General features: G+C 36.6%; 1 protein-coding gene across 5 annotated transcripts in view; it reads right to left on the bottom strand.

The window, feature by feature from the left end:
* Window positions 1-14,185, bottom strand: part of LOC121351528 (ABI family member 3 binding protein) — a 136,523-nt gene that overhangs the window by 13,080 nt on the left and 109,258 nt on the right. For all 5 annotated transcript variants that reach the window (XM_041463732.1, XM_041463731.1, XM_041463730.1 and 2 more), the window contains 5 exons: window positions 12,536-12,637; window positions 9,624-9,707; window positions 8,050-8,118; window positions 7,178-7,390; window positions 5,598-5,709 (listed from right to left, as the gene is read on the bottom strand). In XM_041463732.1, coding sequence (XP_041319666.1) covers window positions 5,598-5,709; window positions 7,178-7,390; window positions 8,050-8,118; window positions 9,624-9,707; window positions 12,536-12,637 — 580 coding nt within the window. The remainder of the gene's footprint in view (window positions 1-5,597; window positions 5,710-7,177; window positions 7,391-8,049; window positions 8,119-9,623; window positions 9,708-12,535; window positions 12,638-14,185) is intronic.

Here is a 14,185-nt window from a genome sequence, read left to right on the forward strand (position 1 = left end):
CAAACTGTGTAAGACAGTAAAAGTCCTTGTGCAGATCGAATGGACTTGACTTACAGTAATTACTACTTGGAGCGTATTTTTCCACCACAGGAAATTGCTATACCACATGGAACTCTGGCAAATGCAGCATTTTTCAAATCATGCAAAAGGAGAAGATTGCAGAACTGAAAATAGGTGAAAAGAGATTTTTCACCATAATAGAACTGGAGCAGCTGAGTACAGACCTGGGACTTTAGGTCTATTTCTGGGGAGATGCTGGTGTTGGATGGCAGTTGTGCAGGGCTCTGTGCACAGAGCTCCTCTGTGTCTGCAGAGTGTGCTTGGATGGCAGTGTCACCAGGAAAGAGAGGAAGAAAGAGAAAGAGAGAGAGAGAGAGAGAGAGAAAGAAAGAGAGAACACACTGCTATGCTTGTTTGAGGAATCTTTCTCCTAACAAATGTGGAAGAAGGGCTAAGAGAAATGGGAAATGCTTATCCATGAACCCTGATATCAACAGCAATATAGTACAATACCTGTTAGTTTTTTAATAAAACAAATAGAAACCTGCAGCATTTTTCTGCCACTTTCTGAATTTTGCTGCATTGAAGCTTTCTTTACAGTTTTTATCTCTTGACCCTTGCTGTTAACAAAAGCTAAACTCTCTTCATTGATAGAGGTTTTCTTGGGTTTTTCCTTGTATATGATTAGAACGTTTGGGTGCTAACTACAATAAAAACCAATATTAGATAAAGGTGATAACAGCCTTAGGACACAATCAAACCCAAAAATCCAAAAGAAACCACTCAAAACATTTTTAAAAAGGAGAAAAGTATATTTGAAATCACCAAAATAATTAATGGAGAAGCAGATCAGTACCTAATGGGAAGCTATACAAAACTGTGGAATGCAAGCTTCACAGGCTTTTTGTTTCTTATTCATACTCTTTTTCTACAGTAGGCTGGTGGGACACATCCACCAATGGCTACTCAAACTTCCCCAGAGCTATTTGTGACAAATCTTAATATCTTTACTACCTTCCTATTACTGCCATCACAAACATGAATGAGAACAGTTTTCAACAGTCTTCTGGCTCTTTTTTGAAGTCTTGTATAGAAATTTGGGCTGTAGAACTTTCTGGACACTATGGTCTGTGCTATGGGCTACACTGCCCTTAAACAAACCACCAGAATGAAATAGAAAATGTACACTGACTGAAAAAAAAGGGTTTCAAGATAGGGCAGGGATACAGAAATAAGAACTACATATTTTGGCAGAGAAACCAGCAGAAATAGCAAAAAAAATCTCATTGGAAAAAAAAAAGACCCAAACAACATCTGCATTTAATATATTAGGCTAGGAAAGTCCATGAAAAAACTACAGATCAGTGAAACCAATTTTTTTTCCAAGGAGAATATGCAGAGGAACACCATTATTACTACAGAATAGATGGAATTAAGACAACAAAAACCACAGTAAGCCCATTTCTCTCTCAGGCCTCTCAATGTTTATTGCATACAAGCAGCTCAAGATGGAAAATACTGAAAATTGTGGATAGTAACCTTATCTTGCTTCACATATGGAAGATGTTGCTTGACTATTAACATAAGAGAAATTACTGCATTGCTTTCTTATGAAATTTTAATGTAAAACAAGGAAAGAGCAGAGTCCTGGGTATGCTAGTGCTACTACCACTGGGAGTTCCAATGTGAGCAGCCTTTTAAGGAAACTCAGAAACAGGAGACCTGTATGACAACTTAGGTGGAATATTGCAGGTCTCATTCCTCAAATGGCTGCTTGGAAGTTAGACTGTAACTACTTTAACCAAAATGATCAGTCTTGCAGTTTGACTCTTTTCCAAGTGGAGTAAACAGTGCATTTCTCATTATAAGAATCACAGAATTTCCATGTGGAGGATGAAAAATTGTTAGTTCATACTAGTGCATTTGTTTTGCTCTCTTTTTTTTTTTTTTTGCTAAGATAGAAATGACATTTGCATTAACACACTAAGCCACCTTAGCCATTAGTATTAAAGAAACTAGAGGAAAATGAGATTTACAAGACCAGAAGCTGCCCCTAAGGTCCAATCTTACAATAATATGTGTTGTAAGACACCTGTGAAGGTGACCTGGTCCAGGCCCCTTTTCAGCTGCTTTGAGCTCAGGGTTCATCAAGTACAGTAGTGGCAGACACTCACTGTTTGAACAACAGAGTAAAGACTGAGCAGCTCACTGCTGTGTTCAGACCAATCAGGAGAAAGAAGAATAAATATTTTCATTAAAAGAATAAAGATAACAAAGACTGTAGAAATTTTGATGTGTGCTTCTGTGGGATAATGAACAGGGTGCTGAATGAAATGTGACCTGAACCTACTCTAAAGTCCTTGGAAATAATATAAAGGGTAACAAAAGCTAACTACAATACAAATTCATAATCAACACTGTGTATATGTGAATATTAGATCATAGAAGCACATCTATAAGAGAAATGTTTAAGCAGAAGACATTAATAAAATAAAAGGAAGTTTTCTTCAGGCACCAGTTATATCCAATTAACTATCTATGTAAGGAAGATGTATATTTTTACCTAGCTCACATAGCACAACAACACTACATGCTTTGAGATATTTCAGGTAAAGGTTACAGGAGTAAATCTCCTGTAACAGAATTCTAGACTGAAGCCAATCAATAGCTTACTTACAGCAAGAGTACCAATTTCAAGAACTCTGACCAACCAAATAATGAATATCAAGATTTTAACTTTCTGGGTTATTTAAACTATCAGAAATCTTCTAAAATTTGAAATCCTGCAATCACCACATTTGAGAACTCTCTAGGGGGAAAAGAGGATGAAATGTTTGTCCTACAAGGAAAAATCCTTTAAATTAATGTGTGGTTGTCAGCTGTGAGGCATGCCTTACTGTGGGAAAATGTCATGGATATGATATGTCTTTCCTTGGGCAAAAAACATATGGATGTCAGCATTCCAATAAAATCACACTGTACAGGCACCTCTAAAACATTTTTTTTTTAAAGAAAAAAACCCCAAACAACCTGTTGCATTAGAAAGCAGCTGACTGTTCCCCATATTTATTTAAAGGGTCTACGTCTTCACAATCAGAAGTTTTTCAAATCTCTATTTTACTTTCATCTCAGAGCATCAGACTTGCCATCAAGTCACCAGGAACACATAAAGCTGACATATATAAGACAGAAAGGCAACAAACTTCCATAATATATTTGACAACAAATCAACAACTTGATTTGTTTAAAATTAACCTTCACAAGTTGTTGTATATACCTATGAAAGTCCATTTTCATTTCCATCTCCATATTATCATGGCATGAGTCTGCTAAAACCAAGTACTTGATAACTGTACTCAAAGTCAAAACTCTTTTTTCAGCAGTGCATTTTTTTCTGGATCTAGTCACTTTTCAGACAGCTAAATGGACACACAGAATACTACACCATAATCCTCATCCCATTTAACTTCTGTGTTTGTACTTACTGACAGCTGCAGTCTCACATGCAATTTTTGATGAGTGGCTGTAAAAGTCTCTTTGTTGCCTCCCTAACACTGTCCAAATTCCTGAAATATTTCTAGTCTGGCCATTAGCTCTTAATCTTTAAAAGCTACCTTGTGTAAAGGCCAGCTGAAAGGGAGAAGGGTGTCTGCCTTGCTGCAGAGCTTTCCAGAGGTGCAGCAGTATCACCTATTTGAAGAATGTAAAAGAGTGAAGCAAGTAAAAAGCATGATCTGGCTTTCCCTGCTGCTTGTCCTCCCCCTTCACACCAAAAAGTTGTTTGTCTTGCCCTCCTGTTGGTTGTGGGCAATTAACTCTTTAGCTTCTGGGCCAGGTGCTACCATATCCTACCTGAAGTGCCTCAACAGGATGCTAGACTTTGGCCAGCATGACTGCAGACCCTCTGCCAGGTACAGCTCCCCAAGAGCCTACACCTACACAACTACAGCCTTGAACTGGCTTGCTGCTACAGGATCTTTCTGGTTTAGACTTACCCATGAAGGCTGAGATAACAGATTCACAAACATTTTTATGCCTTTTTGGGAAGTCTTTGTTTAGGTCTGTCTGCTTTAGATCTGTCCTGAACTGCCTTTAGTTCTGAATGCACTGGACCTTCAGACCAGCATAGGGGGTTCACACAAACCTCACTGAGGGCTTCAGGAAAGCTGGAAAAAATAGGGTCTCTAATTCAGCCTGCCAGTTTCTCCAAAGTGTTCCCAGGCTAAGAGGTTCTTCCCAGTTAATCCATCTTCTGCTACTGAGCATCTCTCTGTCCATATCTTGCTGGTACTTTTGCAAATACTGATCATTTGTGGGAGGGATTTCTATTTCTCTGTCAAGTTTCTTTTTCAGCTCTACCTCTTTTACAGCTCTTCCCTTTGAGGCTAGTTATTGAAAAGTTTCCTTCCCAGTCTAATGTATTCCTTGATGAATTTTTAAACATATCAGGGACTCTGTTAATGAATATTGAGCTGTGTTTAATTTTTGCTCTTCCTTCCATTTGCAGTCAGTTGTATCCACAAGCATATTTCCTTCATCTAGTGAGCAGCTCCTGACAGACAGGAGACTTTTATTATGGACATGTGATGTTTCTTGGCAGAACAGATTCCGTCTACATTATGCCACCTGTCTTAACCACTTTCTTGTTTTCCCTGAATTCAGTGTGCCAGCAAGCCTGGATTTAAGTGGTAACAGTAACTTCTTGTGCTTCTGCCAAAGCTCTCAAGGTGTCCTCACAATTAGGAAACACACATTGCACTTGGAATGGGAGTTTTATTGAACAGAGCCACTCTGAGGACTTTACATCCTTAAATCTGATGAGACTTGGGGGACATGCACCACTGCAATTTATATCGAAGGTTTTCAATTTTGGGCAGCGGTCCTCTGGATCCAGAAAGGCTTTCACTCCCTTTCCTTTTTGAGGCTGGGATGAGTGAAAAGTGAATGGTAGCTGCTCCCTTCTCAGGAAAAGCTATATCTTTATATCTTAGTTTATCTAAAACAGAAACACACATTCACCAAAGCCAAATGGTCTTGCAGGAAAAACCCCAAGTGTTGCTCATAAAATTTCTGGTGCAATTAGTAAACAATGTAACAAACGATGAGTGGTTCTCTTTTCTGCTCTGAATTTTACCATAAAAAGAAGAATACTTTTCTATGAGATTTGATATTTAAAGATAGATCATACTTATTTGAACTAGTTGCATGAGAGGCACACCATGAACCGGAATGCACTTACTCATTTTTAATTTGCCAGCTCTTTTAAGACACTGAAAGAAAATTATATATACAGGAAAAATGTGTTTTTCCTCTCACAGTAATTTTCTTACTTTTGACAAGTAGTCTTTCTGATACAATAGGTCACTTCTGCAGCTTGTCCAGACCACAAATACTCTTGTAAATTTCCTAAAGATTCTTCAAATGTGTTTTATCTGTTAACTTACATGAAAGCTAAACCAAACCATACACTTTTTTTCTATCAAAACAGGAGTAAAACCGATCAGGTCTTCTTTCCACAGGTATTTCCATTTGATGTCGCAGACAGCTGACAGTCTAAATTAGTTGGATTAACTTTAAAAATTATATTATTTATCTACCTTGTGTCAGGTTTTAGGTTTTCCACAGTAGAATGGGTTTGATTTGTAGTGATAATTGATTTCTCCTTTTCACCATCACTTCCTCCATTTTCAGTTGACACAACCTCATACTCTGGAAAATTACAGCAAAGAAAAATTAGATCAAGTAACATCTCTTACTTGAGCTTCTAAAATACAGACAGATAGTGAATGAGTATGCAATTTTACAGGAATTCAGCCTTTCTGCCTCTTGCCAGCCTGAAGTCAATACATGATATGGACTTTTTAATTCATCCAAGTTGGAAAAGAAAATGCAGGAAATGAATGAGCATGCAAATATGTGCATGCACACACAGAAACACACCAAGAACTACCGAGTCCATCCAGTGCCTGCTTGTTACTCTGTGCACAAGGCAACAAACTGCCCTTCATTTCTGTGGCAACACATATGAGCAAAGCATGAGCAGAATGGTCTTGATTCCTGACACTTGAAGTTTTTATGAAAACAAGGAGGTGAGTGTGATCACTGTTTTGGTTGTTATATGTCAGACCTTTCCATTATGCTTTGGTTTCGGGCATACCCAATGAAAACCCTTGTAGTCAACCCTTAAAGTCAAGAAAAGTAAGCATTCAAAAAGCAAAATGATGCAACAAATTATGTTTTCTGTTTCCACCTTTCTATCTGAAACAGCACATTTATTTAAAAAAAAAAAAAAGAGATGTGATGCCTAAATAAGATGATTGGAAAAACATGCATAAACTACAAAAATAGAAAGAGATGACAGCAAAACTGGTTTAAGCCTGTCTAAACAAGTAATGTCGTACTGATGCCAATATGAAGCAATCACTGTTTTCAGAAAACAGGATTCAATGCCTTCTCTTGAATTCATAATTGATTTTGATGAGTCATTTACTGAGCTGTTAGTTAACTTCAATGTTCAACTTTTGTCAGCTAATGTTGAAATACAGAAGACGATGGAAGAATGGCCATCTTGCATGTTTACCTGTCTGTGCGCTGAGCCCTGCATGACTCACAGGCATTTATTCTTAATATAAACCACTTCCTTTACTAATGAAAGAAAAACCAGATTCTTTTAACAGAGTGGGTATGTTTACCCTCTTGCAGTGAGTCATAATACTGCAAGTATTATGCTGGCAAAGTTCTACTGACTTAGTAGATGGATGTAAGCTTTGATTGTGTCTGGCCCACTGTGAAACAACAGCCTCAAGTCAAGAAAGACACCTACATTATGTGTGTGCATCTAGATATACTGCTGTGTTGTTGGAACTTCTTGACTAGGTCTTACCAGATCCTGTACAGAGAAGAGCCAGAAAATTGGAGGAGATACGGAGTCACATTTCTTAAGCATCTTTTTGTGTCATCACTGACACCAATGATCCTTGTGTAAATCTTGTTATAATCTAGCAGCATTTTCTTATCCACACTGGAGCTGACAGTAGCACAAAAATACCCCAAACCACTAGGCTCCTTTAATCCCTGGGGATTAAAGTCCTTTTAAATGACAAAAAAACTACTGTGAAAGTAAATTAAGCTGGAAATACCATATTACCACACAATGGAGGAAAGAAATCAAACCAACCAGTAACAGTGTCATTATCTGGTTTTTCCCAGTCCAATATGACAAAGGATGGACAGCCCTCTACAGTCACCACCGTGAGGTTGGTTGGAGGATTTTGCGGAGGACGAGTGGGTTCTTCCTTGCTGCCAACTTCTTCTTGAGGAAAATGTTCAAGAGAGCTTGTGATGGAGCAAGGCACATCATCATCTTTCTTCATGTACTTGACATGGGGGGCTAAGAACAATATAGGAAAGAGCTGTTATTCAATAGAGTGTTTTTACAAAATGGCAGTGCCATTTCACCTGGTGCACAATAGCTATATCAGGACACCAAGCAAAAGTCTGCACAAGTGAAACACAAGCTTTCAGAGTAAACCTCATATATTCAATATTAGCTCCTTGTTCTCATTTTTGTTTGTTTGTTTTGGATTTTACGTTTTTGTTGTTGGTTTTCGGTTTTTGGCATGTTCTTAAAATTTTACTTATTGTTGTTTGACCTGGAATCTGCACTGCTTCACCCTCTTCCCACTGGCACTACTGATGAAATGATACTCTGAAGATATTAGTAGGTGATACACACTGTTTGAAAGAATTAAAATCTGTCACAAAATAAACAAATCAACTTTATTTCTTCTGTAGTAAAATGAGACTATAATTCTACTTGCAGCTTTTGAGGGGTATGCTAATACAAAGACATGCACTTTTGTTTCACGTGAAGGAGCAATAACTTTAGTCCAGAAAATGATGGTTTGTACTGCAGCTCTTACATCTGCCACTAAAGTGACACAGAATCAAATAAAATGTTGGTTTTTGAATAAGCAAATACGATAATTTGATGCAAGATACCTCAGACTTCATATGCCCCCTGGAATACTATAGCTATGAATATCCTACCTTGGTACCTTGGTTTTCCTGAAGAATCAGTTTCTGATGTAGGACTTGAGCTGAAGACTGTTGCATCAACTGTAGAAAACACAGTTATAATTTGCAACAAATACAAAGTTTCATTGTTAGAACTGCAGCATTTCACAGTTTCTTTGGCATTTTCAATAATTATAAGAATAGATAAATGGTAGACATTTGCTGGCAGATCTGGCTCTTCATTTTAGGTATTTTTTCTGTGATGCTGTGTAAACCCTGTACTTACCTGCTAGTACAGCCAGCCACAATCAAAATTACATATTTCATGACTGCAGCTGGATTCAATTAATGCAATATATGTAAAATACTTTTTAGACCATTGTCTTGCATTTGCTTTAATTTAATTTTTGGTAAGGAAGAAAAAGGCCAGCCATGGAAAAAGGATCTTTTTGCACTGTGCTGGCTATTTAGCTTGGAGATTTTTTGATGTTCCTGGGATATATAGAACTATTACATTGGCACAGTAACTTCTCTAAAAATAACAATAAGGAAATGTAAAAAAAAAAAATCTGTCTTCAGAGTATACAACTTCCACAAAAATTGAAGGAAATTGAAAGCAAATACACTGGTGAAGAGAAATGAGCTAAAGCAATCAGGATTCATGATACAGTGTTGTATTAATTAGCCACTACACTGAACGTGATGCAAATACTACAATGGACCTCAACAGATAAAACACGATATCTTCCCAACAAGCATTTATAAATAAATCTAGCATCCAGTGTGCTTTACTGGGCACTGTGGGTCACAGTGAGTTCATGATCATTGTAAGGATACAAGAATTTAAGTGTTATTATAAGTCCAGAAAAATTAGAAGCAGCATCATTCATGACAATATACCAACAACTGCAAATTTGGGCCCAAAAATTCTAAGCACATCCTCCTCCAAACTCATTACTGTATGTCACCTTGGAAAGACTCAGCTCTGAATTTGTAATCAACACCCAGTTTTATAAAGGACAAATTAACCACTGACCACTATGATTGCACTACTACAATTTTTTCAATTAAAATGGTGGCAGTTTGATCAAATAAAGGAGGCTGTCACATCTATGATGAGGACTCTCAGTCATTGAAAAATAATATGTTGAATTTATGTCCTGGGAAAATTGAAATATCCAGGAAAATGAGTACCTTATCCAGTTTTTGCACAGCTTTAAATGACCACAGAGTAGTATTGAAAACCCGCTAAGCATGTATGGATTTCTGAAGATGGAAGCCTTGTCATGTTCTCAATTACCAAGATGAGTATGAGAAGGGAGCTAGATCTCAGTCAAATCAGAAAAGTCAAAGGCATAAAGAAATAACAATCATCTCAGACATAATACTTTTTATGTTAAATATACAATGCATCATTAAAGTTCAGGGAAGGGAAGCAAAAGAAAAATGGAAACCTTAATGTTAATTACAAAAAAAACCCAAAAAAACAAAAAAACCACCAAAACAAAAAAAAAAAAAAAACCAAAAAAAAAAAAAAAAAAAAAAAAAAAAAAAAAAACCAAAAAAAAAAAAAACCAAAAACCCAGAACTGTTTGTAACATGCTTACCATAATACTCTGGAGTTGCAAAAGCTGTTGGTGTCTTATATAATGTTCCTGTCCTCACAGGTGGTGTTGGTCCAGCAGGCTTAGCTATAGTGATAGATGGAGGGACTTGTAGCAACAAGACATTCAGCATTTGAATGAGTCAAACAGCCTTCTCATTTTCTAAGAGAACTCAGTTTGTGACAACTGCTTCATGCAACAAGTATTGTCATTCAAATCTCAGTAATCCCTCAGCTGGATTTAGGAAAGTTCTGAACTGTGCTAGTTGCAAACATAACCTAATCCTAAAACCCAGTAAGAAAATTCTTTGCTACTTTTAGGTTGTCTTGGAGGACCTTAGTTGGCTAGAATATAACCTGGTTCAGTGTACAGAACCATCCTACACAGACTGGTAAAAGGATGCAAAATGACCAGCACTAACATTGCTGTTCCTTGAAAAAGGGCACGTTTGTTCCTGAGTTGCAAGGCACAATAGCTGAAGTCAGCAAGTGAAACTTGGATCCTTCCCTCAAAGATAGGTAAGATTAATTTCTGCTCTCTATACAGCACATTTATTAGTGGTGCTGGAACATTTCCAACAATAAACGCCAAGTTCTTAACTGTGGTCTGCATTAAGAGTTTAACTACAAAGCAGTACTGAAGCTTACACTACATGAAATTAAGATGATACACTTCAAATGAAAGCAAAGAAAATGCAGCCAAGTCCAGCATTTTCAACATTTATAGCACTATATCGCTCAAGAAGAAAAGTTTTCTTGCTGAACTCATTTCTGTACTTCTGTTCTGAACCTTCTGTAGTAGGTTCCATAAGTCTGGGCAGAAACTAACTGACAGAGGCAATATTATCACCTATAATTAGACAATTATTTAAAAAAGATATTTTAGATTATGTGACATTGCTGTTATTCTTCAGCTGTTACCACCTAACAAAGAAAACAGGTTTCTAAGAGGCAAACAATCCATGGTAAAGGTCTTGATTTCTTGCATAATAGCTGTAAAAGACAAGAATTAAATTCATAAAGCATGCAGATACTCCCAGATAACCATGATATGACAGCGAAATCTCAACCCTGAAGAGTCAAGAACTACATAATGTAGTTACCTCCCCATCATATATGATACAGAGCACGGCAACTGAGGGCAGAACTCTGGTGAGCCAAGTTTGAGGCAACAAAAATCCCTACTTTCCACTAATTTTCTTAATGAAGTGGAAATCTGAAAGATTCTCGCTAGAGTTCAGTTTCACAAAGTTTCTGGAACTCTCATTTCCATTTGTTTTTACCCATTCAGGAGACTTTTAATGTCTGCATAGAAACCTTTCCATAATATCCACTGGATGAGTTAGAAAAATTCAAGTAAGGAATTAATCACAGTGTTAATGAGAAATAGGACAGAATTCTGACAGGGAAAATCCAAGAAGAACATTGAGGCAAATTTTTCCTGTTAGTACAGTGGAACTGTCTCTCTCTCCAGGGAACCAGAAGAAACAAAATTACAGTGTTTAAAACTAAGCTGGATAAAACACTAGGAAACACAGAAGAAGGAAAATCTTCTACTGTCCCCACAAGGAAGAACCAGATAATTTAACCAATTTATTCCATCTTGAAAGCCTAGGAAGGTATGGTAAATGCTGACTACCACATAACCTGGCATCCACTGTCAGGAAAAAGGTTGAAATTTCAAAACACTGGTAAATTAATTAGACACTTAGTGGAGAGAATTAGTATAGACCCCAATATAAGCAAAACAAAATATATCAGGTCTAAGACTGATGATGACTTCTGTTTTCTGGGAACTATTACTAAGGAAACACCACCCAACAACAACAAGTAGAGACACAGTATTTCAATCTTGGCTCTGCTGATGAATAGATATATAGATTGTCTCATCCATCCTGGAGATACTTGCTACTCATCTGCCACACAAAATACTAAAGCATTATTTAGGTCTTTAGTACCTTCATAGCAGATAAAGTCCCAAATTAAATAAGCAAAAAAACCCAAAAAAAACCCCCCCCAAAAAAACAAACCAAATCAAACAAACAAACAAACAAAAAAAAAAAAAACCAAAAAAACCAACAACAACAACAAAAAAACCACAACAGGAAATCCAGTATATATTCATATATAGCTGCATATTCTAATATGTAAAGACCTTTATAACTCCAAGGAACTACAGAGATCAATATGAAGAGGAAAAAAGCTGTCATGGTATTAAGCTTAAGGAGATGATAATTTCTGACTACATGGAATAATGTTAGCCTAAGGATTCTTATATAGAATCCACTGACAGAACATCCATGTGGATACTGAATACCTGCTTCAGGAGTAATTTAAAATAAAATAGGAAAGGTGGAATTTTCTATGTCCTCTTAAACCAATACTGAGAAGCCAGAATACTTTAGCACAATAATCAAACTAAACTCTTCACATGAAACAACTTAGCTTGCTCTACCTCCCAGTGCAGTTACTTGTCTAGGTGACTATTAGCTCATTTTTTGCAGTGGTTAATGGATGTAGCATATATATATGAGCAATTCCATAACAAATAACCAGTTAGGACTAGGCGCTGAAGCACAATAGTCAACACTGCACATCCAACATGCACATTAAATAGCAAAAAATGATAGTAGATATGAAATATTCTTAAGGTTGATCTAAAAGGATGACTTGGAGTGTGCTATTTTGCTTTCAGCTTCCTTACTAGGTGTGATTTTGATATAACTAGGTTAGGGAAAAAAAAGAAACAAGGTTTTTTGTAAGAAGACAAAAAACACAAGGTCTATAGGTTCCAAAAGACTAGTTTCTGTAGATATCACAGATCAAAGAAATCTATGCTGTAGAATTCTCCTATACCCTGCTAGCCAGTATTATCTCACACACAATAAAATGTTTATGCTGAAAAGGCTGAAATACCTGGACTCCCTGGTTTACCAGTCACAGAGTTAGGAGGCAGAGGTTTTCTTCTCATTTGTGTAGGTCTGGCAGGAGGGTGCTGAGGGCCAGGTGGTATAGTCACTGAATGACATTACAAGACAGCATTATTAATTATTTAACCTCAAATTCCATAAAATCAGAAACACACTACAAGTTGTATTCTGACTTCTCAAGCAATGTTTCATGTCTGATTTAATATCAAAAGTGGAGAGGTGAGATTAGGAGATGATCTGAGTTGTATTTTCAATCTTAAATCTCTGAGAACTGTGTGCCATGAAGTTTTAAAAAAAGTTTACACTGAAAAAATGTATTTCCTTTGAGATTTTGCACAAGTGTTTTAGTGATTCACTTTCTGTGTAGTTACTCATTTTTGTCAACAGTAATTTTTTGGCATTCAAATGGATACATCTTAGCACAACAAACACCATTTCAATGTGCTAGGAAACATCTTCAGTATCCTACTCACAAAATTTCTGACCTCTTGTACTTTCTGACTAATACAACTGGCCACTCTCAGCTTGAAGCAAAATATCTAAGAAAATGAAATTATCATTAGCAGCACTTTATTCTGTGTCATTCAAAACTGAAAAAAGTCACCTCATACACTGACATGGCTAAAGACAATTACTGTTACCAAAATTTCTGAAGCACCCAACTTGGTTATTTCAATGTGCAGCTCCAACCAGTACCCATTACATTTATCTAATAATTTCTTTTGACAGTGAGGTCTAAAAGGAAAACCTAAGCCCCTTAATTCATACTTACATATAATTTTACTGTAATTTCCAGATAATTATGAAGGATTTTATTATGCAAAGGAAAGGCAAAGGAAAAGATTTTTGTTCCACTATTCACCTTTGCCTTTCTTTCCTTAAGAAAATCCAGGAGATATGTGCAACACATTTATGTAACAAAAGCCTTTTTGTACCTAAAAGGAGAAAATCCTCAAGAGTAATATAATTCTCATAAGGCTGCCAATGTCAACAACTATGCAAGTTGCCTGATACTGAATTACTGGCTCCATAAGGTACTTCAGGTCCTGTGTGTCAGACCTTAGTTTACCCTATAAATAGAGAGACTGTGGGCGAGAAGGGAGCAGATCCAAAGACTCATTTAGGAGAGCTTTTTTGGAAATACTTACAATATACAACCAGGAATATCTCCATCTCTCTCTCTTCCCTTTTCCTTTTAGGACTCTTGTAGTCACTTATGAAACAGCTGATTTATTTTTTTAAAATCACTCAGATCAAGACAGAAAATAATGGTCTGTCTAATTCAGGAGGATGTAGTGGTTTTGAAAATAGCATTTCTAGGTTTCATAGTAATTTTTAATTTCCAGATGGTGATTAAAAAATATGCTTAAGGCCAGAAAAAATATAGTAAATTTTTGTATATATGTCATCATACCCTAGATATTACTATATGGTAGTAGTCATCATTACTTTTCCCCCTGCCTATAATTAGAGAAGGTAGAATTGTCCAAGGTATTTATGAAGTAAAAATGTGCAAGTATTGACTTGCTAGTGGTTTGTATCATATTTTCTGAGCAGCACAACTACAACAGTTGCAGGCAAACTGAAACATCGCATTCAGAGTGCTGGATCACAATTGAATCTACTATACTGTACT

This window comes from Pyrgilauda ruficollis, unplaced genomic scaffold, assembly GCF_017590135.1.
Source record: "Pyrgilauda ruficollis isolate IOZ18807 unplaced genomic scaffold, ASM1759013v1 scaffold17, whole genome shotgun sequence".
Classification (NCBI taxonomy): domain Eukaryota; kingdom Metazoa; phylum Chordata; class Aves; order Passeriformes; family Passeridae; genus Pyrgilauda; species Pyrgilauda ruficollis.